This window comes from Oncorhynchus gorbuscha, linkage group LG09 (assembly GCF_021184085.1).
Source record: "Oncorhynchus gorbuscha isolate QuinsamMale2020 ecotype Even-year linkage group LG09, OgorEven_v1.0, whole genome shotgun sequence".
Classification (NCBI taxonomy): Eukaryota; Metazoa; Chordata; class Actinopteri; order Salmoniformes; family Salmonidae; genus Oncorhynchus; species Oncorhynchus gorbuscha.
This window is the reverse complement of record NC_060181.1, coordinates 63,347,453-63,372,106: the sequence shown is the minus strand read 5'-3', so window position 1 is coordinate 63,372,106 and position 24,654 is coordinate 63,347,453. Positions and strand designations below refer to the sequence as shown.

General features: G+C 42.6%; 1 protein-coding gene across 1 annotated transcript in view; it reads right to left on the bottom strand.

Annotated features, from left to right (window-relative positions):
- The window catches only part of LOC124043925 (contactin-associated protein-like 5), a 64,847-nt gene that overhangs the window by 29,629 nt on the left and 10,564 nt on the right, over window positions 1-24,654 (bottom strand). Inside the window, exons 2-9 of the mRNA XM_046363082.1 lie at window positions 22,490-22,600; window positions 17,258-17,451; window positions 5,944-6,091; window positions 4,082-4,285; window positions 3,200-3,384; window positions 2,934-3,077; window positions 1,664-1,931; window positions 669-812 (exon numbers count right to left, since the gene is read on the bottom strand). Of these exons, the coding sequence (XP_046219038.1) occupies window positions 669-812; window positions 1,664-1,931; window positions 2,934-3,077; window positions 3,200-3,384; window positions 4,082-4,285; window positions 5,944-6,091; window positions 17,258-17,451; window positions 22,490-22,600 (1,398 nt within the window). The remainder of the gene's footprint in view (window positions 1-668; window positions 813-1,663; window positions 1,932-2,933; window positions 3,078-3,199; window positions 3,385-4,081; window positions 4,286-5,943; window positions 6,092-17,257; window positions 17,452-22,489; window positions 22,601-24,654) is intronic.

Genomic DNA, 24,654 nt, shown 5'->3' with positions numbered 1-24,654 from the left:
AGGTGTAGGAAGGCCACCTCTCTCCCATATTTCCATCGTCGCCATCACCTGATCCATCGTGGTCCCCAGCCGGTGTAACACTGCCGTGTGGTGTTGAACGTGCTCCTCCATAGATGTTGGGAGCGCGTCAGCTCCTGCTGACTCCATCGAAGCTGGTGCAGGATCCTGTGACAATATAGCGTTTGGAGGTAGGTGAAGGAGTCAGGTGCAGCAGAGCAGAGATGTCCGAGATGCGTACTTATAATGGGCAAGTCCACCAAATACAGATAAGGCACAATACAATAATCAGATGCCCACGACAACAGAGAAACCCGTTAATCACGAAAGGAGGAACAAACAAAGCTCCTCAATTTATACACACTCAGTATGAATGCGTGAAACCAAAATGGGCACAACCTAACCGAACAACCTCACAATAAAATAACCCCGCACAAATTTAGGCAGGCAACAGGGTAAATTATACACACAGAAATTAAGGCAACTGAAACCAGGTGTGAAAGAACCAAAGACAAAACAAACAGAAAAGGAAAAAGGGATCTGTGATGGCTAGTAGGCAGGCGATGCCGATCACCGAGCGCTGCCCGAACAGGGAGAGGAACTACCTTCGGTGGAAGTCGTGACAATGAGATAGTGATGCAGACAACAAGATTCATTGTGTGTGGTCTTACCTCCGAAGTAGAGGCTGTTTCTTGCCTCCATGTGGTCCCCCAGCTCGATGGTTGAGGACGGCTCATTGTCCAGGGTCGTGGTGACTTGAAGACCTTGAGAGCTGAGACTCACAGAGTGCCACAGTCCATCGTTCACTCTGTGACCTGTGGAGACAGCAGGGTGTGTTTTCTGTGTGAGACTTTTACAGGCTCATCAAACATCAACTACATGTTCATTCAGGGATTACTGGGATTGGGATCTCCAACATACTGTAGGTAATAGGCTACATATTACATTATAAATCATAGCCTATCAATCGCTGTGTAAGCTACAGTATTGTCACATGGTGTGTCTTAATAACTGTCCTACATTTCTAAACAAGAATGGAAGATGACATGGAAATGAAAATGAACGACAAGTGTGGCTGGTCAGATTGAAGCTAAATCGTTGCCAGAGGACAGAACGTAATGATTATTATTGGATGAAACATTCAGTTGACCGTAGGTTCAAGCTTCAAACAGACATAGCAGATTGTGGTATATCCATTTTGATTGTCCTTTATAGTGAAGGGCTTCCAAGCTGTAATGGTCTTTCTGTGTGTCTATAATTCCCTCTGTGCCTGCCATCTGCTGAAAGTCTGGGCTCTGCAATCCAACGTAATTATACATGTTATTTCTCTCTGACTGCAATCCTATAGCGCCCACGTCCAAAATACAAGGATGACATTTTTCCTCAAGCCATTCCAAGAAGATTAAATGTGCTTTGAGTTTCTCGGGGGCAAAAGGTCATATGAATGATGTTTCTCGGGGGCAAAAGGTCATATGAATGATGTTGATGTAATGATGTGCAAAATCAAACACAGACAGTCTCCCCCTGGATGATGGATTAGCTTTTCACTGTCAGTCTACTTCACTGGAATAAAGACTGTTTAATATTTTATGTCTCCCTGGGTGTACACTGATTCCAACCCATAGTGTGGGACAGCTAGGCTAGAGGCTGTTGGTCTGGCCCTCACCGGTGGAGACCTCTTCTTTCTGCTGGGCTGAGGTGTGATGGGTCAAGCGCAGCCGGCTGTTGCTTATCTGCAGCTGCAGTCGCTGGGGCTCCAGGGCCAGCTGGGTGGAGAGCAGTAGCCCGTCTGGGTTCCATGTTCTGAACTGGAAACGCACCGCGAAGCCCGCTGAAGCAGACTGTGTGGCTGGGAGCGACAGGAAGCTGCTGCTGGAGCTCAGGAAAGTGGTGGATACCAGCTGGGGCTCTGAGCACGAGAAGGTCACGTTGCCCTGGTGACACACATGGAAAACACAGATAATGGAATTATTCACTCATACCATCAACATGTTGGATTTACTGTACTTTTACTGTACCATTCATCTGAGCAGAATAAAATACAGTGAGCTGATAAAGAGATTTACTGAAAATGATATTTAGAAAACTAACTCGCCTGCAAGAGTCACACATTTCCTTGATAACGCCAAATAAAGCTGAATGACTTGAATTCAAAAGGTGCAGTACAAAAGGACTACAGGCAGAAGTGTCATATAATATCAAACTATAAAATTCTGAGTTTCTCCCCTCCAATCTAGGTTAGCCGTCAGGTGGGCAGAGAAAGAACACACCTTAATTCCAAGTGATCCAGAGGCCTTGTGAGGTACATGGACCAAAAGAGCAGCTATGTCAATTGAGGTCAGCGGCCCATCAATCCCAGTGCCTCAGAGGCAGAGAAGAGCAATCGGCAGCACTTTGACTCTCATTGTGATCCCTTACCAGATAGTATTCCACATTGAAATTCCATTACGGATTCCATCATCGCAGTCACTCTCTCACTTGTAAGTAAAGGCCTTTTAACATAGCAATCAGATTTCAGAGGGGAATAGGGTGTCTGTGATGCAATGTAACGCTTTGGCTTCCGTCTGATTTGATTGGGGGGAGGGTGTCCAAATTATAGGGTGTGCCTACGGCTGAATCTATTCATGAATTTAGACTTAATGACACAGTAGTGAGGATCAGATAGAACAGCATTCTTTTCTCTACGGACAGTGTCTCTACCCTGGATCTCGTACTGTTTGAGGGACCATGGAGAAGGTTATGTGACGAACTCAAATACAAATGTGATTAAACAGAATCACATTGTAGCAAAATGTGAAATCCCACAGCAACAGTAAAATTAAAACAGACTGTCTGTGACCTTTAATAGGCATTGGTTGACTAACTACTTTGTCCCCATACTATTTTAAGGATGTACTAATAATCTATGGTACGGTAGATGAGAATAGTTGTCTTACCACACTGTAGATCTGAGGCTTGCGTCGCTTGGCCAGGTCAATGATGTTGATCCCGTTGTAGTAGAGGTTCTCGATGCAGCCATGGAAGTTCTTCCTCAGGAAGGTACCAGGTTTACCTGGTAGTGGGATGCCCCCGAAGCTGAGCTTTGATGAGGAAAAAGGGTGAAATGACAACATCCTCTTAGAGTAAGATAACTTGGTTGAAGTATTTACTTGGTCTGAATAAGTATCTGACTATTCTACAGTATATGTTAGCATAAACACACCTCATAGTCCACCTCCAGAGAGTCTCCTTCCCCCTTGGTCCTGAAGTGCTGTGTGTGGGTGTCCATGGTGAGGTTGACCTGCTTGTTGAAGCGCTCGATGAGGACAGAGTGCCAGTGCTGGTCATCTAGAAGACTGCCCAAAGTGACCGCAACACGACCACTGCTGAACCGCAGCCGGGTGTCATCTGACGACAAAGAAACAGAGAACAGATCATATGGTTACTTTAATATTGATATAGATATTGATCATAAAACAGGACGGTTTATCGAGGAAGAGGGAGCTCTTATAGACATTCTGAAAACAAACTACTTCAGAATGGTCTTCCCCAGACTCAGCTCTACACAATGTGGATCCTTAACAGTCTGAGTCCAGCTCGTAAATGGAGCTCAGGTGCAGTGGTAATTGGAAGGGCAGCAGAACACAAACACTCAGTTACCCTCCCAGACTGCTCCCCAGGCTCATTTTAAATGGTTCAAAAGACTCCTTCATCTGTACCCAGAGTCCCTTGTGTCCTGTTACCCATTATCTCTGCCCCTTGACCTTTCTGATGACCTCTCCCAGGTTGAGGTAAAGAGCCAGCCTGCCAGGTCTGTGCACATTATTTTCCAGTCAAAGTTTATGAGAAATGTTCTTGTTTGATACACAATTCATAACATTTAGATGTACAATACAAAAGAGAAAATAGACTTAAAATATGTACAAATATATATTTTTAAATGCCACCAATCAAAAAGGGCACATTTTTCCTCGGAGAGCAAACAGGCAGGTGGTCCAGCACCACTAGAGCCTTATCTGTGCACGTGCCTTGCAGCCTGCCCCAATGTGACAAACTCACCCATGTTGAGGAAGAGGGCCAGCCTGCCCCGGTGTGACAAACTCACCCAGGTTGAGATAGAGGGCCAGCCTGCCCCGGTGCAGCTCCAGAGTGATGTAGTCGCCCCTCTGACCCTCTCCGTGGAGCAGCACCCCCTCAGCCTGGTGGCTCTTGAAGCGCAGCGAGATCACATCCTTCACCGTGCTCATGGACTTCTGGTTAAACCGGTAGAGCAGGGAGCTTCTGCCATCAAAGTCTGCCACATCTGACTCTGAAGGCAATCAACAGACAGTGAAATGGGTTGTCATTGGGATACTTGTCCCCTGTCACTGTGAGCTTCATACCTGTTATGGTAATGTGGCTATATCAGTGATGGCATTGAAATGTATTATGCTGGAAGCCATTTCCATGTGTAACTGGATGGGAACAATCTCTGACATACACCTGTTATTTTAATAATTACTGCACATGCTCTAGTGCTCACCCCTTTCGGTCATACTACAAAATTGATTCCTGTAAGTCCTCAAGAATGCAAGTTATGAATTTGTCATGGGGGCATTTTCAGATTTTCCAATGTAATTTAGTCATTGGAAGACCTAGAGAACTCATGCATAGATACATGAATCTGTAACTCCAGTATTGTAATGACATTGCATAGCAAGTCTCTTTCTTCTCATCTCTCTCTCTTCTATTCTCTTTCTATCTCTGCTCTCTGTATCGTGAATTGATCAACCTGTTTTATAGTTTGAATTGAGATGTGTATGGTCTCTCCTCATTGAGGTGCATGTCACACAGCATTTATTAGCAGAGCACACATTCATCCAACATTAATACAGGGATCATGCTGTGGAACAGTTCGGCATTATGATAGAGTTACAGTTCACATATACAATAAATAAATTAGGCCCTAGTCTATGGATTTCACATGACTGGGCAGGTGTGCAGCCATGGGTGGGGCCATGGAGTGGCATATTCTCACCCACTTGGCAGCCAGGCCCACCCACTGGGGAGCCAGGCCCAGCCAATCAGAGTTTTTCCCAACAAAAGGGCATTATTACAGACAGAAATACTACTCAGCACACCCACACCCCTCAGACCATCCCACAGGTGAAGAAGCAGGATGTGGAGGTCCTGGGTTAGCATGGTTATGTGTGGTCTGCAGTTGTGAGGCCGGTTGGACGATGTTGTTAGAGAAATTAACATTAAATTCTCTGGAAACAGCTCTGGTGGATATTCCTACAGTCAGCATGCCAATTGCACACTCCCTCAAAGCTTGAGACATCTGTGGCATTGTGTTGTGTTACAAAACTGCACATTGTAGAGTGGCATTTTATTATCCACGGCACAAGGTGCACCTGTGTAATGATCACTCTGTTCAATCAGCTTCTTGATATGCCATACCTGTCAGGTGGATGGATTATATTGACAAAGGAGAAATGCTCACCAACAGGTATATAAACAAATTGTGCACAACATTTTAGAGAAATATACTTTTTGTGCGTTTGAAAAATGCCTGGGATCTTTTATTTCAGCTCACGACACTTTACATGTTGCATTCATAGTTTTGTTCAGTGCATTTAGCATTACCCAGGCAGAGATTGGCTCTCAACTGTCATGCCTGCCTGGCAGTCACTGTTTGTCTCTGTTAGCTGGTGGGAACATTTGTGATAAATGAGAGAAGAGCATCAATATCAAAATACTCGCTATCTCTATTTCTGCAGTTGTCCTCAAACGTCCTGCTTTCATCAAAGGGTATACACAAAAGTAGGGTGTTCTGGATGTAAGGGGTGTTCTGGTCACTCACTGTGGCATTATGATATTAGCTGAATGTGTATGGTCTGTGTGTAAGGCCTGGTGGTCCCTTTATTGCAGGCACACCCTAATGTGTATGGTCTGTATGTTATAGGTAGGGGTGGTCTGGTCACTCACTGTAGGCACAGCCGTACACTTCCACTCTGAGTCCCACCCAGCCACTGGGGTTCCAGTCCAGCGGGACGAAGCGCAGGAAGCGGCTTCTGATGGAGTGGGACAACTTGTGGTGAATGACACTGTCAGCATTCACGTTCCCCACAAACCTCTGGAGACACACAGCAGAGAGAGAGGAAGGGAGAAAAGGCAGAAGAGTTAGATGCAATGCCAAGTGTTAATATACAGGGGCGGGGTATTCTTGAGGGAACTGTATTCATCAAACAAAACCAGAAATTACAGCTCCGTTATTAAGGGAGTCACTGTTAACCAAGCATGGCTCTCTGAACTGACCTTGTATCTTGCAGAGGAATTAAAAAATTAAAAAGGGTTTTGTGTCGTCTAGGACTTAATGTTTTGGATCATAACATTAAAGAGGGTTAGTTTCCAAGAACTGTTAAAGATACTGTATTAGTATTCTGCAACAAAACAAAACTTGTGCCATATGTTTCTCTTCACCTGACCCTACTTTTAGATAAAACATATCAAATGTGTTGCCTGGGTTGGGGATCCTGGGAGGATGTCCTCCACTGCACTAACACACACTTCTGTGGATGGGAAGTAGATGGGAAAAAACAATTGGTATCATATTGTCTGCTCCCAGGCAGATAACAATGAATATCTCTCACTGAAACTGTGAGATGTCATTATTCTTTGTAATTTCCATCCCCCTGTCCCCCTACCCTCCACTGCATTAATAATCTGCACCATGGAGGCTTAGGGGGGTGAACAGAGAGAGAGAGAGCGAGAGAGAGAGAGGAGAGGAAACTCAGATGACTGATCACAAGCAGCCGTCATAACGAATTCGAGGCAGGTGACGAGCTAAATCGATAATGATGTGTATCACAGAGTAAAGGAAAGATGGATTGTTGACACCGGAGCTCCAGGCTCAACAGAGTCAAGAAATGCCATTAATTCACTTCTCCCTGCAGCTGAAAACACAATAGCAGATGGGGGAGGTAGTAGAAGAAGCACAAATTACACACACATGGAGTATGGTGTTACCTCTCTGAGGGATAGACTCTACAGAGTTTGGTCTCTGTAGATAATGAAGATAATGAAGAAGAGGCAGTCTTACAAGGTAACTATTTAGGCTATTATTTTGATTTATACCCATGCGTTTTTATTGTGAGTCCATTTAAGTGGAGCCTGGTGGCTGTATTTTAGAAGAGGTGCAAGCTAAGCAATTACAAATGTAACTCATGTCTGTGCAAGATAAGCATTTGCAAACTCACTGGGGTTTACTCATCCACTCAGACCATGCAGGCTATTGCAATGCATATCCTCCACAATGTAAAGTAACTTATTTAGCAAATACAATTTGATAAGCGTTTGCTTCACCAAAATGTGGCATATATATTCATTACTGAGAAAAAGCTATCCATACCACCAGTAGCAGTGTGTGGATAAAATCCCTGGGGAAGCCAAGCCAAGTCAAGAAAATATCCATATTGCAATCTATGTTGTGATAATTGAATTGTTTGTTCTATAACCTATTTGTTCATACACCATCATGATATACACTAAGGCAGACACAACAAAACGACAGCCGTCACACAGTGGTGGAATAAATTCAATCACATATACATTTGTTACATCCCAAAGCCGGAGAGCAACATCTGTCCATGTGAAATCCACAAAGCAAATATTTCATGTAACAAACAGTTAAATAGTGTAGAGCAGGGATGGGCAACTCCAGTAGTGTCACACTTTTCTCCCCATCCCTAGCAAACACAGCTGATTCAACTAATTGCATTCTAAACTGAAGATCATGATTAGTTGATTATTGGAGACAGCTGGGGCTGGGGTAAAAGTGACACCAATCAGGCCCCCAGGGACTGGATTTGCCAATCCCTGGTGTAAAGCATGTTCAAGCATGTTAATGTTTCTGACAGTTTACTAAACAACTACTGATTTGGACCAATGGAGAGTTAACGCAAGTCAGCACAAAGAAAACAGAAGCACTGCCTCCGCTATTCCAGCACCATTTCAACTTAAATATTTAAACGTCATTAAATCAACTAGGCTATATACACTTTGTCTAATACAGTGAAAACAAATGTAAAGACACCAAAACGATTTAGCCCAATCAATGTTGCTAAATAACATGTGGCTGTCCATGGTACTGAATTCTCTGTGTGTGTGTGTGTGTGTGTGTGTGTGTGTGTGTGTGTGTGTGTGTGTGTGTGTGTGTGTGTGTGTGTGTGTGTGTGTGTGTGTGTGTGTGTGTGTGTGTGTGTGTGTGTGTGTGTGTGTGTGTGTGTGTGTGTGTGCGCACAAGTAGAAAGAACATGTTGACTCACCCTACTTGTAGACTGGTTGGACACCAATGCCATCCTCCTCTCTTTCATGTTGGCAAAATGGTCTACGACTCTGTACACACTTTTAGTTTTTGTTGTCTTAGGCTACCTAACTAAAATGCTTGATAGCCTTCCTCACATGAGCAAAAATTAACCAGCTAAGTTATCTTGCTTGTTAACGTGAACTTACTAGGCAACATCTAAGCTAAGAGCATTGGGCCAGTAACCGAAAGGTCACTGGTTTGAATCCCTGAGCCAAATAGGTGAAAAATCTGTCAGTGCCCATGAGCAAGGCACTTAACCCTAATTGCTCATGTAAGTCGTTCTATATAAGAGTGCCTGCTAAATGACTCAAATGTAAATATTGACTTCACCTTGGGCTTTGAACGGGGCACCTGGCTCACGCACGGGAGGCAGCACCGGTTCTAAAACTGGAATGCGATCAACTTTCACCCAATGCAAAATGAGCCTAATCAGATCTATATTATTTGCATTCTGTTTACCAAAGTAGTTATAAAGGAGATATAGCACAAGAGCAACTTAATCTTAAAGAGATGCCCAAAAGTTTACTTCACTTTTGTTCATCAACACCAACCTAATGTTCGACACAAACCTAAACACCACAAACACTTCTGCATACACAGCTAACAGGCATATCAATCCTTGATTAAACACCCTTAACACCCTCTTCCTGACGGATTGAAGAGGAGCTATCTGAATATGTTTCTATTCTGTCATGACTGTAGTCTACAGTTTTTTCAACAAACCTTAAATTGTGTTTTGCACACTGTTTCACTCCGGGGGTAGAGGCTTTTGCTAATTGACGGAAAATACAACTTCCTTAATAAGCACAGAGGGGTTTACATGAAAATACCGAAACATTGGAACTGAAATTTGAAATTTCTTTATGATGCGTATTTGGACCAGAGAGCATCAATCTTCTCAAACGAACTGACGGAAACATAAATACCAAAGTAAACAAAGTTCCAATAAACAATGGTACAAAAAAAGAACAACATTGTTAGACTGCAAACTCTCCTTCCAGACCCATATCAAACATCTCCAATCGAAAATCAAATCAAGAGTCGGCTTTCTATTCCGCAACAAAGCCTCCTTCACTCACGCTGCCAAGCTTACCCTAGTAAAACTGACTATCCTACCGATCCTCAACTTCGGCGATGTCATCTACAAAATCGCTTCCAACACTCTACTCAGCAAACTGGATGCAGTTTATCACAGTGCCATCCGTTTTGTCACTAAAGCACCTTATACTACCCACTACTGCGACTTGTATGCTCTAGTCGGCTGGCCTTCGCTACATATTCGTCGCCAGACCCATTGGCTCCAGGTCATCTACAAGGCCATACTAGGTAAAGCTCCGCCTTATCTCAGTTCACTGGTCACGATGGCAACACCCATCCGTAGCACGCGCTCCAGCAAGTGTATCTCACTGATCATCCCTAAAGCCAACACCTCATTCGGCCGCCTTTCGTTCCAGTACTCTGCTGCCTGTGACTGGAACGCATTGCAAAAATCGCTGAAGTTGGAGACTTTTATCTCCCTCACCAACTTCAAACATCAGCTATCTGAGCAGCTAACCGATCGCTGCAGCTGTACATAGTCTATCGGTAAATAGCCCACCCATTTTTACCTACCTCATCCCCACAGTTTTTATTTATTTACTTTTCTGCTCTTTTGCACACCAATATCTCTACCTGTACATGATAATCTGATCATTTATCACTCCAGTGTTAATCTGCAAAATTGTAATTATTCCCCTACCTCCTCATGCCTTTTGCACACATTGTATATAGACTCCCCTTTTTTCTACTGTGTTATTTACTTGTTAATTGTTTACTCCATGTGCAACTCTGTGTTGTCTGTTCACACTGCTATGCTTTATCTTGGCCAGGTCGCAGTTGCAAATGAGAACTTGTTCTCAATTAGCCTACCTGGTTAAATAAAGGTGAAATAAAACAATAAATATGCACAAAATAATACAACATTTCATAACTTAATAGCTAGCTGGTCACCCACAAACATGAGTCATTCCTTTCTTTCTCTCTGGCTTTGTCTAATTGGATGATTAACAACTGTTTCATGAGTGTCATCCTGTTGTTCCCAACATGGCCTATACTCCCTGTTGTTCCCAACATGGCCTATACTCCCTGTTGTTCCCAACATGGCTTTATACTCCCTGTTGTTCCCAACATGGCTTTATACTCCCTGTTGTTCCCAACATGGCCTAATACTCCCTGTTGTTCCCAACATGGCCTATACTCCCTGTTGTTCCCAACATGGCCTATACTCCCTGTTGTTCCCAACATGGCTTTATACTCCCTGTTGTTCCCAACATACATTTACATTACATTTAAGTCATTTAGCAGACGCTCTTATCCAGAGCGACTTACAAATTGGTGCATTCACCTTATGACATCCAGTGGAACAGTCACTTTACAATAGTGCATCTAAATCTTAAGGGGGGGGGGGGGTGAGAAGGATTACTTATCCTATCCTAGGTATTCCTTAAACATGGCCTATACTGCCTGTTGTTCCCAACATGGCTTTATACTCCCTGTTGTTCCCAACATGGCTTTATACTCCCTGTTGTTCCCAACATGGCCTAATACTCCCTGTTGTTCCCAACATGGCCTATATTCCCTGTTGTTCCCAACATGGCCTATACTCCCTGTTGTTCCCAACATGGCCTATACTCCCTGTTGTTCCCAACATGGCCTATACTCCCTGATGTTCCCAACATGGCCTATACTCCCTGTTGTTCCCAACATGGCCTATACTCCCTGTTGTTCCCAACATGGCCTATACTCCCTGTTGTTCCCAACATGGCCTATACTTCCTGTTGTTCCCAACATGGCTTTATACTCCCTGTTGTTCCCAACATGGCTTTATACTCCCTGTTGTGTCGTTGCAGTGCTGGCCTTGCTATGTGACTCCTAAGAGACAAAGACTGAGGAGATTTCCAAGAATAGATAATCATGTTGCCATTGTGACCTGGTCTGGCACAGAGCAGAGATAAAAGGACTGCAGCTCTGGCTGTGTCTTGTGGCTGCGGGTGTCGGTGTGTGTGTCTCTGTGTGTGTAAGTGTAAGTGCGTCATTGAAAGTGAGAGAAAGCAGGAGAGGGAGAGTGGGTGTGTTAGAGAACGTGCCTTTGCCTATGTGTGTATCTTAAGTGCTATAAAACCACTCTTTTCATACACAGCACATAATAATGGCTAACCTTACAGGTGCAGAGTTGCTGCAACCTGGCAGACGCAGGCAGCTGGTGTTCTCTCATTAGCCTTCTCAGCCTGCACCGCTGTCAGCAGGCCATTACCTTTGAACTTCTCTTGTTAAAATGCCAGACTGACGTCAATTCATATCTCCGTGTGGCGTGCAGGTTCAAATTGGTCGCCCACCTTTGGAGTGCCTTCATTAGGGGAGTCTCACTAACTAGCTGCCACTCATCCAATTGATCCCACCGTTTCTGTTTCTTCAGGCATGGATCAAAACCAAATGACACCTGCTATCTTCTCACATTGACAGAAGCAATGTTATGACTATTTAACAGGTTAGTTAGATGTAGTATTCTGTGTGTCATTGATTGATTGACAAAAAAACAACTGGAATGTTCTTCGTTTTTTAAATTAATTAACTGAGGATTGATGAGTCTCAACTTCGGTTATATGACTTGAAATACAGTTGCGGCCTAATACTGTGAGCTCCAAAAGTCAAATCAAATCAAATTGTATTAGTCACATCCGCCGAATACAGTGAAGTGCTTACTTAGAAGCCCCCAACCAACAATGCAGTTTCAAAAAATACGGACAAGAACGAGAGATAAAAGTAACAAGTTATTTAAGAGAAGCAGGGGAAAATAACAATATATACAGGGGGGTGCAGGTACAGAGTCAATGTGCGGGGGCACCGGTTAGTTGAGGTAGTATGTACATGTAGGTAGAGTTATTAAAGTGACTATGCATAGATAACAACAGAGAGTAACAGCCGTGTAAAAGAGGGGGGGGGGGCAATGCAAATAGTCTGGGTAGTCATTTGATTAGGTGTTCAGGAGTCTTATAGCTTGAGGGTGGAAGTTGTTTAGAAGCCCATTGGACCTAGACTTGGCGCTCTGGTACCGCTTGCCGTGCGGTAGCAGAGAGAACACTATGAGTAGGGTGGCTGGAGTCTTTTTAGGGCCTTCCTCTGTCACCGCCTGGTATAGAGGTTCTGGATGGCAGGAAGCTTTGTGATAGTGATTTTATTGGGACAGTGATTCTTTTGTTGTTTTGGCTCTGTACTCCAGCACTTTGAAATGATACAATGACTATGCGGTTAAAGTGCACTGTCAGCTTTAATTTGAGGGTGTTTTAATCAATATCATGTGAACCGTTTAGAAATTACAGTACCTTTTGTAGATAGTCCCCCCATTTTAGGGGACCAAAACTATTGGGATAAATTCACTTATATGTATGTTTATTAAAGTAGTCCAATGTTTAGTATTTTGTCCCATATTCCTAGCACACAATGCTTACATCAAGCTTTTGACTCCACAAACTTGTTGGATGCATTCGCTGTTTGTTTTGGTTGTGTTTCAGATTATTCTGTGCCTAATTGAAATGAATGGTCAATAATGTCTTGTCCCTTTTATTGTAAACAAGAATATGTTTCTAAACACTTCTACATTAATGTCTATGCTACCATGATTACAGATAGTCCTGAATGAATCATAAATAATGATGAGTGAGAAAGTTCCAGACGCACAAATATCACACCCCAAAGACATCCTAACCTACAATAACAGGAGTTTAGCATTTTATGGGTGGGTATGATATTTATGGCTCTGTCATTTTGTCACTCATCATTATTCAAGATTAATTCCTGATTATCCATAAGCATGGTAGCATCCACATTAACCTGGAAGTGTTTAAAAACATATCCTATTGTTATTTCCAATGACGTTGACTCTAAAATGACACAATACATTCTGTACCATTAATTTCTATAGGGCACAAAATAATCTGAAACAAAACCAAAACAAGTTGAGCAAATGCATCCAAGAGGCACACGCTTGGCACTCTTGCACCTTCCCTATTTAATTCCCAATTTTTTTTAAATACATAAAACATTTTGTTTATTCTCCACATGTTGTTATTGGATTGTCAACATTGGAGAACCCATTTTATTTTTGTAAACTTTTTTTTATTGAGAAAATAAAGACAAATGGCATGGACACAATTATTGGCACTTAGGAATTAGCACAGCCTTTGGCCAAGATAACTTCCAACAAATGCTTCTTGGAGCCACCAATGAGCTTGCTGCACTTTCCTACTGCAACTTTTCAGTAGCAAACTGCTCTAATTCTTCAATGTTTGAGGGGTACCCTCCACCAACTGCTGCTTTCAGCTCTCGACATTGGTTATGGATGTGATTCATATCTACACTCTTCTCTGGCCACTCCAGAACAATATTTTTGTCCATTGAATTTGTCTTTATTTTTTCAATTAAAATGGTAAACTTAAGTTGGTTCTGCAATGTTAAAAATATAAGAACTTTTTTTCTTCAATTTAAACTTTTTAAAAAAAGAAATAAGGAATTATTTTAGAAAAGTGTAGGGGTACCAATATATTTGGCCACAACTGTATCATCTAAACTACTTGACTGATTTCAAAGCACTGCATGGCATTTATACCAAGCGTAGAGGGAGGGGGGGGGGGTGATAGCTTAAAAGCCATAGGCTGCTTATTCTCATCTCTCATTCTAATTCTATGGGCTCTACATCCGCTTACTTTAACTCACTGAAGAACGAATCAAATTAACACCACACGCTCATTCCTTGCTTTAATTCTTAATAAAAATCCATATTAATTACATAGACTAGAGTGTAGCCAGCCACTAAACTGTGGGCTGCCATAGTGTCTTCGTAATAGGAGACTGCTGAGAAAACAAGCTGCTGAGAACACAATGTGATTTACAGTTAGAAGCTTGTGGTTAGTGAAAGGTATTGACAGACCAGAGGTTGAACCAGAGCTACAGAGAGGGTTTATTTGCTTGGAAATCAAAGATGGAGTGAGATGCATTTACAACTGCCTGGTACAGCTTATTTATTAAGTACATTTCCAATCAAAAAGCATACATTACATTTTCCTTGAGTTAATAGTGAAGACGTGTCAGGTATCTACGACAGGATATATAAAGTAATGGGGTCACTTTCCTGTGTATCATATAAGCTCATGAAATAATTATTGGATAATATAATAATATAATAATATAATATAATAAGTTGGTAGAGCATGGCGCTTGTAACGCCAGGGTAGTGGGTTCGATCCCCGGGACCACCCATACGTAGAATGTATGCACACATGACTGGAAGTCGCTTTGGATAAAAGCGTCTGCTAAATGGCATATATTATATTATTGGATATATAGACAGTTCATAAGGATGACCTCAAATTCAACTATGCCAGCAATTTCAATATTTACATAAATATGTTTTCTCAATTTGACTTGGTAACTCAAAGACATCCCTGGTGTAAAATGCTGTCCAAATAAATATAATTATATTCTGGAAAACAAATACTCTTGGTCTGACTACAGCAAAGCCATGGGACTATTCTAAGATCCATTTATAAAAAATACATAAAACGGACACATTACATTTACATAAGTATTCAGACCCTTTACTCTATACTTTGTTCAAGTACATTTGGCAGCGATTACAACCTAGAGTCTTCTTGGGTATGACACACCTGTATTTGGCGAGTTTCTCCCATTCTTCTCCACAGATCCTCTCAAGCTCTGTCAGGTTGGATGGGGAGCATAGCTGCACAGCTATTTTCAGGTCTATCCAGAGATATTAGATCGGGTTCAAGTCCGGGCTCTGGCTGGGCCAGTCAAAGACGTGTCTCGAAGCCACTCCTGCAATGTCTTGGCTGTGTGCGTAGGGTCATTGTCCTGTTGGAAGGAGAACCTCTGCCCCAGTCTGAGGTTCTAAACTCTGTAGAGCAGGTTTTCATCAAGGATCTCTCTGTACTTTTCTCTGTTCATATTTCCCTCGATCCTAACTAGTCTCCCAGTCCCTGTAGCTGAAAATCATCCCCACAGCATGATGCTGCCACCACTATACTCCACCGTAGGGATAGGGACAGGTTTCATCCAGATATGACGCTTGACATTCTGGCCAAATAGTTCAATCTTGGTTTCAACAGACCAGATAATCTTGTTTCTCAGGGTCTGAGAGTCCTTTAGGTGCCTTTTGGCAAACTCCAAGCAGGCTGTCATGTGCCTTTTAATGAGGAGTGGCTTCCGTCTGGGCACTCTACCATAAAGGGCTGATTGGTGGAGTGCTGCAGAGATGGTTGTCCTTCTGGAAGGTTTTCCAATCTCCACAGAGGCCCTTCTGCCCTGATTGCTCAGTTTGGCCGGACGGCCAGCTCTAGGAAGTCTTTGTGGTTCCAAACTTCTTCCATTTAAGATTGATGGAGGCCACTTCAATTCTGCAAACCTTTTTTGGTACCCTTCCCCAGATCTGTGCCTCGACGCAATCCTGTTCCGGAGCTCTATGGACAATTCCTTCAACCTCATGGCTTAGTTTTTGCTCTGACATACATTGTTAACTGTGGGACCTTATATACAGTATACAGGTGTGAGCCTTTCCAAATCATGTCCAATCAATTGAATTTACCACAGGTGAACCCCAATCAAGTAGTATAAACATCTCAGGGATGGTTAATGGAAACAGGATGCACCTGAGCTCAATTTCAAGTTTAATAACAAAGGGTCGGAAAACGTATGTAAATAAGGTATTTCTGTTAGAATTTTTTAATACAATTGTAGAAATGTCTAAAAACCTGTTATCGCTATGTCATTGTGGGGTATGGTGTGCAGACTGATGAGGAATTTGTTTTATTTAATCCATTTTAGAATAAGGCTGTAACGTAACAAAATGTGGAAAAAGTCAAGGGGCCTAAATACTTTCTGAATGCACTGTAGATCCCAATTATTGTTAAGTCCCTAGCAATCATTGAAAACAATTTCAAAGCACGTCTCCCAGGGTTTATCCACTACACCAGCATCTCTACACCATGCCACATTCCCATACTGGAGTGTAAATCAATGATTTTTTTTAAGTCGAAGAAGAGAATAAATAATAGAAGACAGGCTGCTGTAGCGTACTGGACATGCTGTTTGTACTTGTAACCCCAACTACTATTCATTATCCACCATGAGAGAGAAACTTGTTCAGAAAAAAATGGTAGGAATGTTGAGTTCTCTCCATTTTCTCTCCTCATTCTTTTTCAGTGCTTCCAATTTAAGATTTCCGTCACGCAATTTGACATAACTGGGGCGAGCACAATGGCTTATAAAGAATGTATGTGCACACCAACATCATGAGGTACAAACAGGCATTTTCTTTTTAGATGTTAACTCAATTATGCACACATGCTAGCCAAGTACTAGCTATAAAATCATAGTAGAGGAGGTGTAGGATATATGTGGAGTGAGCCAGACGTGTGTAGTGTACATCCGCACAGTTCATCCCAGACTATTGTCAGACTTAACAAAATGTTTCCTTCACAAGGATGTGAAACAATGAGATAAAAATTGAGTTACAGAGTCTGAATTCTCCTAATCGTTTTCCCACAAAGCATGGTACCTCTGGGGAGAGGAAAACAAAGACAGAGATGTTTAGCTATCTACTCTCTCTCACACACCAGAGGTGGAGGACACTAACTCAAGTACAAGAGAGGGACGTAATGTCTTATTTTATGAGGTGTACCCTTGGAGCTCTGACCTACTCTGAGTTACAGCTCAATACACAGCTACTCACTCATCCTAGTGAGCCAAGTGAAAAGAAGTGACTGACTGGGTTGAAACCCGTATTAGCCCATTGAGCTAAAGCCAAGGCAATACCTCAGTGAATAGCACATCAGTGAAGTCTTCACAATGGCAACAGTAAATCTGCAGTATGATACAACTCACCCCCACCCCGTCCTCCTGTCGGTACTGCTTCCAGGCTTGGCCTGTGTCACTGAACAGCAGCAGGTAGCCGCTGACCCAGTCTGAGCTGCCATAGCGCCCCTGTGTGGCGACGGCCGTCACCTCCATCCTGTCCCTGAGGTCCAGCTGCAGCCATGGCTGGCTGTCTGTCACCTGGGGAGACCAGCCTCCAGCTCCTTGGGAGACCAGAGAGAGAAAACATAATTTTTTAGCATTCTGTCACTGCACAGTTTGGATCGAATTGTGGTCGGTGTTTTGTCCAGTAACCCTTAACCTGTGGGCCTTGCCTGCATGGAACTGATGCTGAATTCTTGCATTTCTGTCTACATGGGGAGTATCCTGTGAAAGCTAGATTCCTCTGTAATATTAACTAACCCCCTCTATCATGCTGTCAAATAACCCCCTTCTATCATGCTGTATGAAATGGAGTGTGAAAACACTATTTTGTTTAAATAACACTCTAGCCACCCTAGTCATAGACTGTGCTCGTTGACACCGCACGGCAAGCGGTACCGACGCACCAAGAATGGAACCAACAAGACCCTGAACAGCTTTTACCCCCAAGCCATAAGACTGCTAAATAGTTAGTTAAATAGTTAACCAATAGCTACCCTGACTATCGGCATTTACCCTTTTTTGTTTTTAGCTCTTTTGACACGCTGCTGCTACGGTTTCTTATCAAATCAAATTGTATTGGTCACATACACATGGTTAGCAGATGTTAAACTGAGTGTAGCGAAATGTTTGTGCTTCTAGTTCCGACAGTGCCTAACTATCTAAGAAGTAATCTAACGTTTCCCCAACAACTACCCAATACACACAAATCTAAAGGGGTGAATGAGAATTGTCCATATAAGTATATGGATGCGCAATGGCTGAGCGGCATAGGCAAGGTGAAGTAGATGGTATAAAATACAGTATATACATGTGATATGAGTAATGTAAGACATGTAAACATTATTCAAGTGGCATTATTTAAAATGGCATTGTTTAAAGTGACTAGTGATCGATTTATTAAAGTGTCCAGTGATTGGGTCTCAATGTAGGGAGCAGCCTCTCTGAGTTAGTGATTGCTGTTTAGCAGTCTGATGGCCTTGAGATATAAGCTGTTTTTCAATCTCTCTGTCCCAGCTTTGATGCACCTATACTGACCTCGCCTTGTGGATGATAGCGGTGTTAACAAGCAGTGGCTCAGGTGGTTTTGGTCCTTGATGATATTTTGACCTTCCTGTGACATCGAGTGCTGTAGATGTCTTGGAGGGCAGGTAGTTTGCCCCCGGTGATGTGTTGTGCAGACCGCACCACCCTTGCAGTTAGCCTTACAGTTGTGGATCTGTAAATGTTTGCCAGGGTTTTGGTGGATATGCCAAATTTCTTCAGCCTCCTGAGGTTGAAGAGGTGATGTTGCACCTTCTTCACCCCACTGTCTGTGTGGGTTGACCATTTCAGTTTGTCTGTGATGTGTACGCCCAGGAAATTAAAATTTCCCACCCTCTCCAATGCTGTCCCTTCGATGTGGATAGGGGGTGCTCCGTCTTCTGTTTCCTGAAGTCCACGATTGATATGCGACTCTACCTTGTCCCTATGCTGACAATTCGCTTGTTTGATTGCCTTGTAGAGGGAATAACCACACTGTTTATATTCAGCCATATTTCGAGACCTCTTTCCATTGTTAAATGCAGGGGATTGTGCGTTCACTTTTGCGCAAATGCCGCCATCCATCCACGGTTTCTGGATAGGGTAGGTTTTAATAGTCACAGTGGGTACAACATCACCAATGCACTTCTTAATAAATGCACTTACCGAGTCAGCGTATACTCCTTTCCATGTGATCAAAACAATCTTGTTGTGTGGCTTCTGATTGGTCAGACCAGCGTTGACTGGTTCTCGTCACTGGTACATCCTGTTTGAGTTCCTGCCTATAAGACGGTTCGAGCAAGATGGCGTCATGGTTGGATTTGCTGACCAATATGCATGTCGTTAGTAGATTTGGATAGAAAACACTCTGAAGTTTCTAAAACTGTTTGAATCATGTCTGTGAGTATAACAGAACTTGTTTGGCAGGCGAAACCCAGAGGACAAACAATTCAGATATTTTTTGGTCGCTCTCTTTTCAATGGGTTTTCATTGGGAATTCAGATTTCTAAGGGACCTTCTTTCAGTTCCTACCACTTCCACTGGATGTCAACTGTCTTTAGAAATTGGTTGAGGTTTGTCCTTTGAGAAATGAAGAATAACTGTTCAGAATGAGGCTCGAGGGAAGTGTACTCTTTGTTAGAGGTGCGTGACCTGAAAGCACGCTCCACTTTGTTTTCCTCCGGTATTGAACACAGATCATTCCGTCTTCAATTTTATTTACGTTAAAAAAGTTGTATTACAAAAGTAGTTGGAAATGTTTGGACAATGCTTACAGGTAACTTTTGAGATATTTTGTAGTCATGTTGCGCAAGTTGCAACTGGTGTTTTTCTGGATGAAGCGCACCAAATAAATGGACATTTTGGATATATATCGACATAATTAATCAAACAAAAGGACCATTTGTGATGTTTATGGGACATACTGGAGTGCCAACAGAAGAAGCTCGTCAAAGGTAAGGCATGAATTATATATATATTTCTGTGTTTTGTGTCGTGCCTGCATGGTTGAAATATGCTCTTCTCTCTTTGTTTACTGGGGTGCTTTCCTAAGATAATAGCATTGTTTGCTTTCACCGTAAGGCATTTTTGAAATCTGACACGTTGGCTGGATTCACAACAACTGTAGCTTTAATTTGGTATATTGAATTTGTGATTTCATCAAAGTTACATTTTTATAGTAATTTATTTGAATTTGGCGCTGCATTTTCACTGGATGTTGGCCAGGTGGGACGCTACCGTCCCACATATCCCAGAGAGGTTAAAATCCCCAGCTGCAATACATGTATAGTTTCCAGTTTACATAGAGTCCAGTGAAGTTCCTTGAGGGCCGTCTTGGTGTTCTCTTGAGGGGGAATGTACACAGCTGTGAATATAACTGACAAGAATTATCTTGGTAGGTAATATGGCAGGCGTTTGATTGTAAGGTATTCTAGGTCGGGTGAGCAGAAGGACTTGAGTTCCTCTATGTTGTTATGATTACACCATGAGTCATTAATCATAAAGCACACACCTCTGCACTTCCTCTTCCCAGAGAGGGGTTTATCTCTGTCGGCGCGATTCATGGAGAAGCCCGGATGCTGAACCGTTTCCGACAACATATCCCGAAGAGCCATGTTTCCATGAAACAGAGAATGTTACAATCTCTGATGTTTCTCTGGAAGGCAACCTTTGCTCGAATTTTGTCAAGAGACTGGATATTGGCTAGTAGTATACTCGGAAGTGGTGAGTGACGTCTACGGAGCCTGACCAGGAGGCCGCTCAGTCTGCCCCTTCTGTGGCACCGTTGTTTCTGGTAGCCTTCTGGAATTAGATCCATTGACCTAGGTGGTGGTTTCACTGTTTCACCTGTTGTTTCACCTGTTGTTTCACCTGTTGTTTATGAAGCATGTGACAAATAACATTTGATTTTATTTGAAATGCATCAGTGTACTTGATATAGTCGAAGGGCCACCCACCAAAAAAGGCTTCAGAAAAGGCATTCTGTGACCCGGGAAACAACACTGCAAAGTTTCAACATCCTTACGTAGATCATTTTATGTATATGAACACTGAGTGGTTAAACAGTTTGAAAAGTTGCACATTAATGAAATATTATAAATCAAAGGTACGATTTTGAAATCATAGCACATTTCGGGTAATTTCCCCTAGCAACTCTATGAGGTTGCGGTGTCACACCTTGGTTACAATTGTTACACACGTTCTGTTGTCCATACTTGCAGGTAGCAAGATACTTTATGTACCGGACCAGAGGAAATAATATGAGATAAGAAGCTGTTGAAAGGTGCTAAATAAATTGGTCTCAGATGCCAGAACATCGCCGATGTAGCTGTCAGTACCTTGAATGTTTTGAGAGCTGTGTTATCTAACAAACATTGTGCTGTCTTTAGTTTGGCAAGCAGGCAAAAGAAATGAGGTCCCTTGTCGGCTAAATTCGACTGTTAAAATGTCTTATATGAACTACGAAAACCACCGTACAGGTACATGTTTAAAACCTATTTCCTAATTTCGGGGTTCATCTGGATAAGACCGATAACCTGTTGCTTGAGCTTATACAAGGGCAAACACCGAACGCACAAATAGATCTGTGTTCTGTGCACCAGTGTGCAACAAAAGGAAAGAAGGTGAAACATAGCAGCAAATTACCCAAGATTACACCCAAAAAATCACAACTTTTGCTAACAATAACAAATGGATATGCAACTTTTACAAGTTTTGAACCACAATGTGCTCATATTCATAACATTATCTATATAATGGTGTTGAAATTTTGCCGTTTTCTTTCCTGGGTCACAGAACAAAACATTTTTGGTGGATGGCCCTTGGACTAATATGATAAATACACTGGTGAATAATAACCTCAGTATCTACATCCAAACATTCATGTGAAAGTGTGATATGGTGGTGCAGTGTACAATTAGTAGATTCAGACCCCACAAGCCGCCCAGCTATCAGGCAGAAGAAACAGGTCAGTTCATGTTCATTACTCAGCTGCTGTGGGCTGGGACACAACACCATGGGAGCAGATGAGCTCTGAATATTAAACCAGAGTCTCAGTCACAGAGGGAGCATCATTTACGGAGCCCCCCCCCCCCAGGATAATTTTGGTTCTTATAGACTCACATACTGGTACAGAGGTAAAACATGACATGGGGTCAGTCGGGTTAGGCTAGGTGTTCACCCTAATATCCCAAGTCATTGAGAATCATTATCTAGTTTCAGACAGTAGACTCATTTATATATCAATTTATTGATCTGTGACCCTTGTTGTTATGGCTAAGAGCAACATTTTAAATTGGCTAAACAGTGCTGACGTGTACAATGAGTACTGTATCAGGGATATATATTTAAGAGGTTCATGAGGTGAATCTTAATGCAATAATAAGCATAATGCTATTTCAAACTAATACTGGATAAGATTTGTATTTATTTTTCATGATATCCTAATATTACGGTCCATAAGAGCTGTTTAGCAAACTAAAACACCTTCCTTTTACCTTAGATAAAGTATTATTGATTGTCTCTAGGTATTGTTCAGAAACTTTACATTAAAAAATATAACTTTCCATTGTAACTCACCATCTCTTCTGTTGATCTTGGCAAAGTGTGGAGCGTTACTGACAGAGGACTGTGAGGAGCTCTCTAAAGAAGCTGGGGGCAGCATGGATACCAATGGGCCATTACAAATATCTGTAAGAGTAAAAAAGAGAGTATGCTGTATGAAGTTCATGGTTGGGTACAATATATAGAGCTTTAGCACCATCATTATTTACTAGAGCAGGGGTGTCAAACATACATAATAAAATAATATTAATAATGAAAACATACATGTTCAAAAAAATAAAGGGAACACTAAAATAACACATCCTAGATCTGAGTGAATGAAATATTCTTATTAAATACTTTTTTCTTTACATAGTTGAATGTGCTAACAACAAAATCACCCAAAAATGATCAATGGAAATTAAATTTATCAACCCATGGAGGTCTGGATTTGGAGTCACACTCAAAATTAAAGTGGAAAACCACACTACAGGCTGATCCAACTTTGATGTGATGTCCTTAAAACAAGTCAAAATGAGGCTCAGTAGTGTGTGTGGCCTCCACGTGCCTGTATGACCTCCCTACAATGCCTGGGCATGCTCCTGATGAGGTGGCGGAGGGTCTCCTGAAGGATCTCCTCCCAGACCTGGACTAAAGCATCAGACAACTCCTGGACAGTCTGTGGTGCAACGTGGCGTTGGTGGATGGAGCGAGACATGATGTCCCAGATGTGCTCAATTGGATTCAGGTCTGGGGAACGGGCGGGCCAGTCCATAGCATCAATGCTTTCCTCTTGCATGAACTGCTGACACACTCCAGCCACATGAGGTCTAGCATTGTCTTGCATTTGGAGGAACCCAGGGCCAACCGCACCAGCATATGGTCTCACAAGGGGTCTGAGGATCTCATCTCGGTACCTAATGGCAGTCAGGCTACCTCTGGCGAGCACATGGAGGGCTGTGCGGCCCCCCAAAGAAATGCCACCCCAAACCATGACTGACCCACCGCCAAAACCGGCCATGCTGGAGGATGTTGCAGGCAGCAGAACGTTCTCCACAGTGTCTGCAGACTCTGTCACGTCTGTCACATGTGCTCAGTGTGAACCTGCTTTCATCTGTGAAGAGTACAGGGCGCCAGTGGCGAATTTGCCAATCTTGGTGTTCTCTGGCAAATGCCAAACGTCCTGCACGGTGTTGGGCTGTAAGCACAACCCCCACCTGTGGACGTCGGGCCCTCATACCACCCTCATGGAGTCTGACCGTTTGAGCAGACACATGCACATTTTTGCCCTGCTGGAGGTCATTTTGCAGGGCTCTGGCAGTGCTCCTCCTGCTCCTCCTTGCACAAAGTCGGAGGTAGCGGTCCTGCTGCTGGGTTGTTGCCCTCCTACGGTCTCCTCCACGTCTCCTGATGTACTGGCCTGTCTCCTGGTAGCGCCTCCATGCTCTGGACACTACGCTGACAGACACAGCAAACCTTCTTGCCAAAGCTCGCATTGATGTGCCATCCTGGATGAGCTGCACTACCTGAGCCACTTGCGTGGGTTGTAGACTCCGTCTCATGCTACCACTAGAGTGAAAGCACCGCCAGCATTCAAAAGTGAACAAAACATCATCCAGGAAGCATAGGAACTGAGAAGTGGTCTGTGGTCACCACCTGCAGAACCACTCCTTTATTGGGGGTGTCTTAGTAATTGCCTATAATTTCCACCTGTTGTCTATTCCATTTGCACAACAGCATGTGAAATGTATTGTCAATCAGTGTTGCTTCCTAAGTGGACAGTATGATTTCACAGAAGTGTGATTGACTTGGAGTTACATTGTGCTGTTTAAGTGTTCCCTTTATTTTTTGAGCAGTATATATATATATATATATATATATATATATATATATATATATATATATATATATATATACAGTGGGGAGAACAAGTATTTGATACACTGCCGATTTTGCAGGTTTTCCTGCTTACTAAGCATGTAGAAGTCTGTAATTTTTAAAACAAAAATCCAGAAAATCACATTGTATGAATTTTAAGTAATTAATTTGCATTAATAAGTAAGTATTAAGACATAAGTATTTGATACATCAGAAAAGCAGAACTTAATATTTGGTACAGAAACCTTTGTTTGCAATTACAGAGATCATACGTTTCCTGTAGTTCTTGACCAGGTTTGCACACACTGCAGCAGGGATTTTGG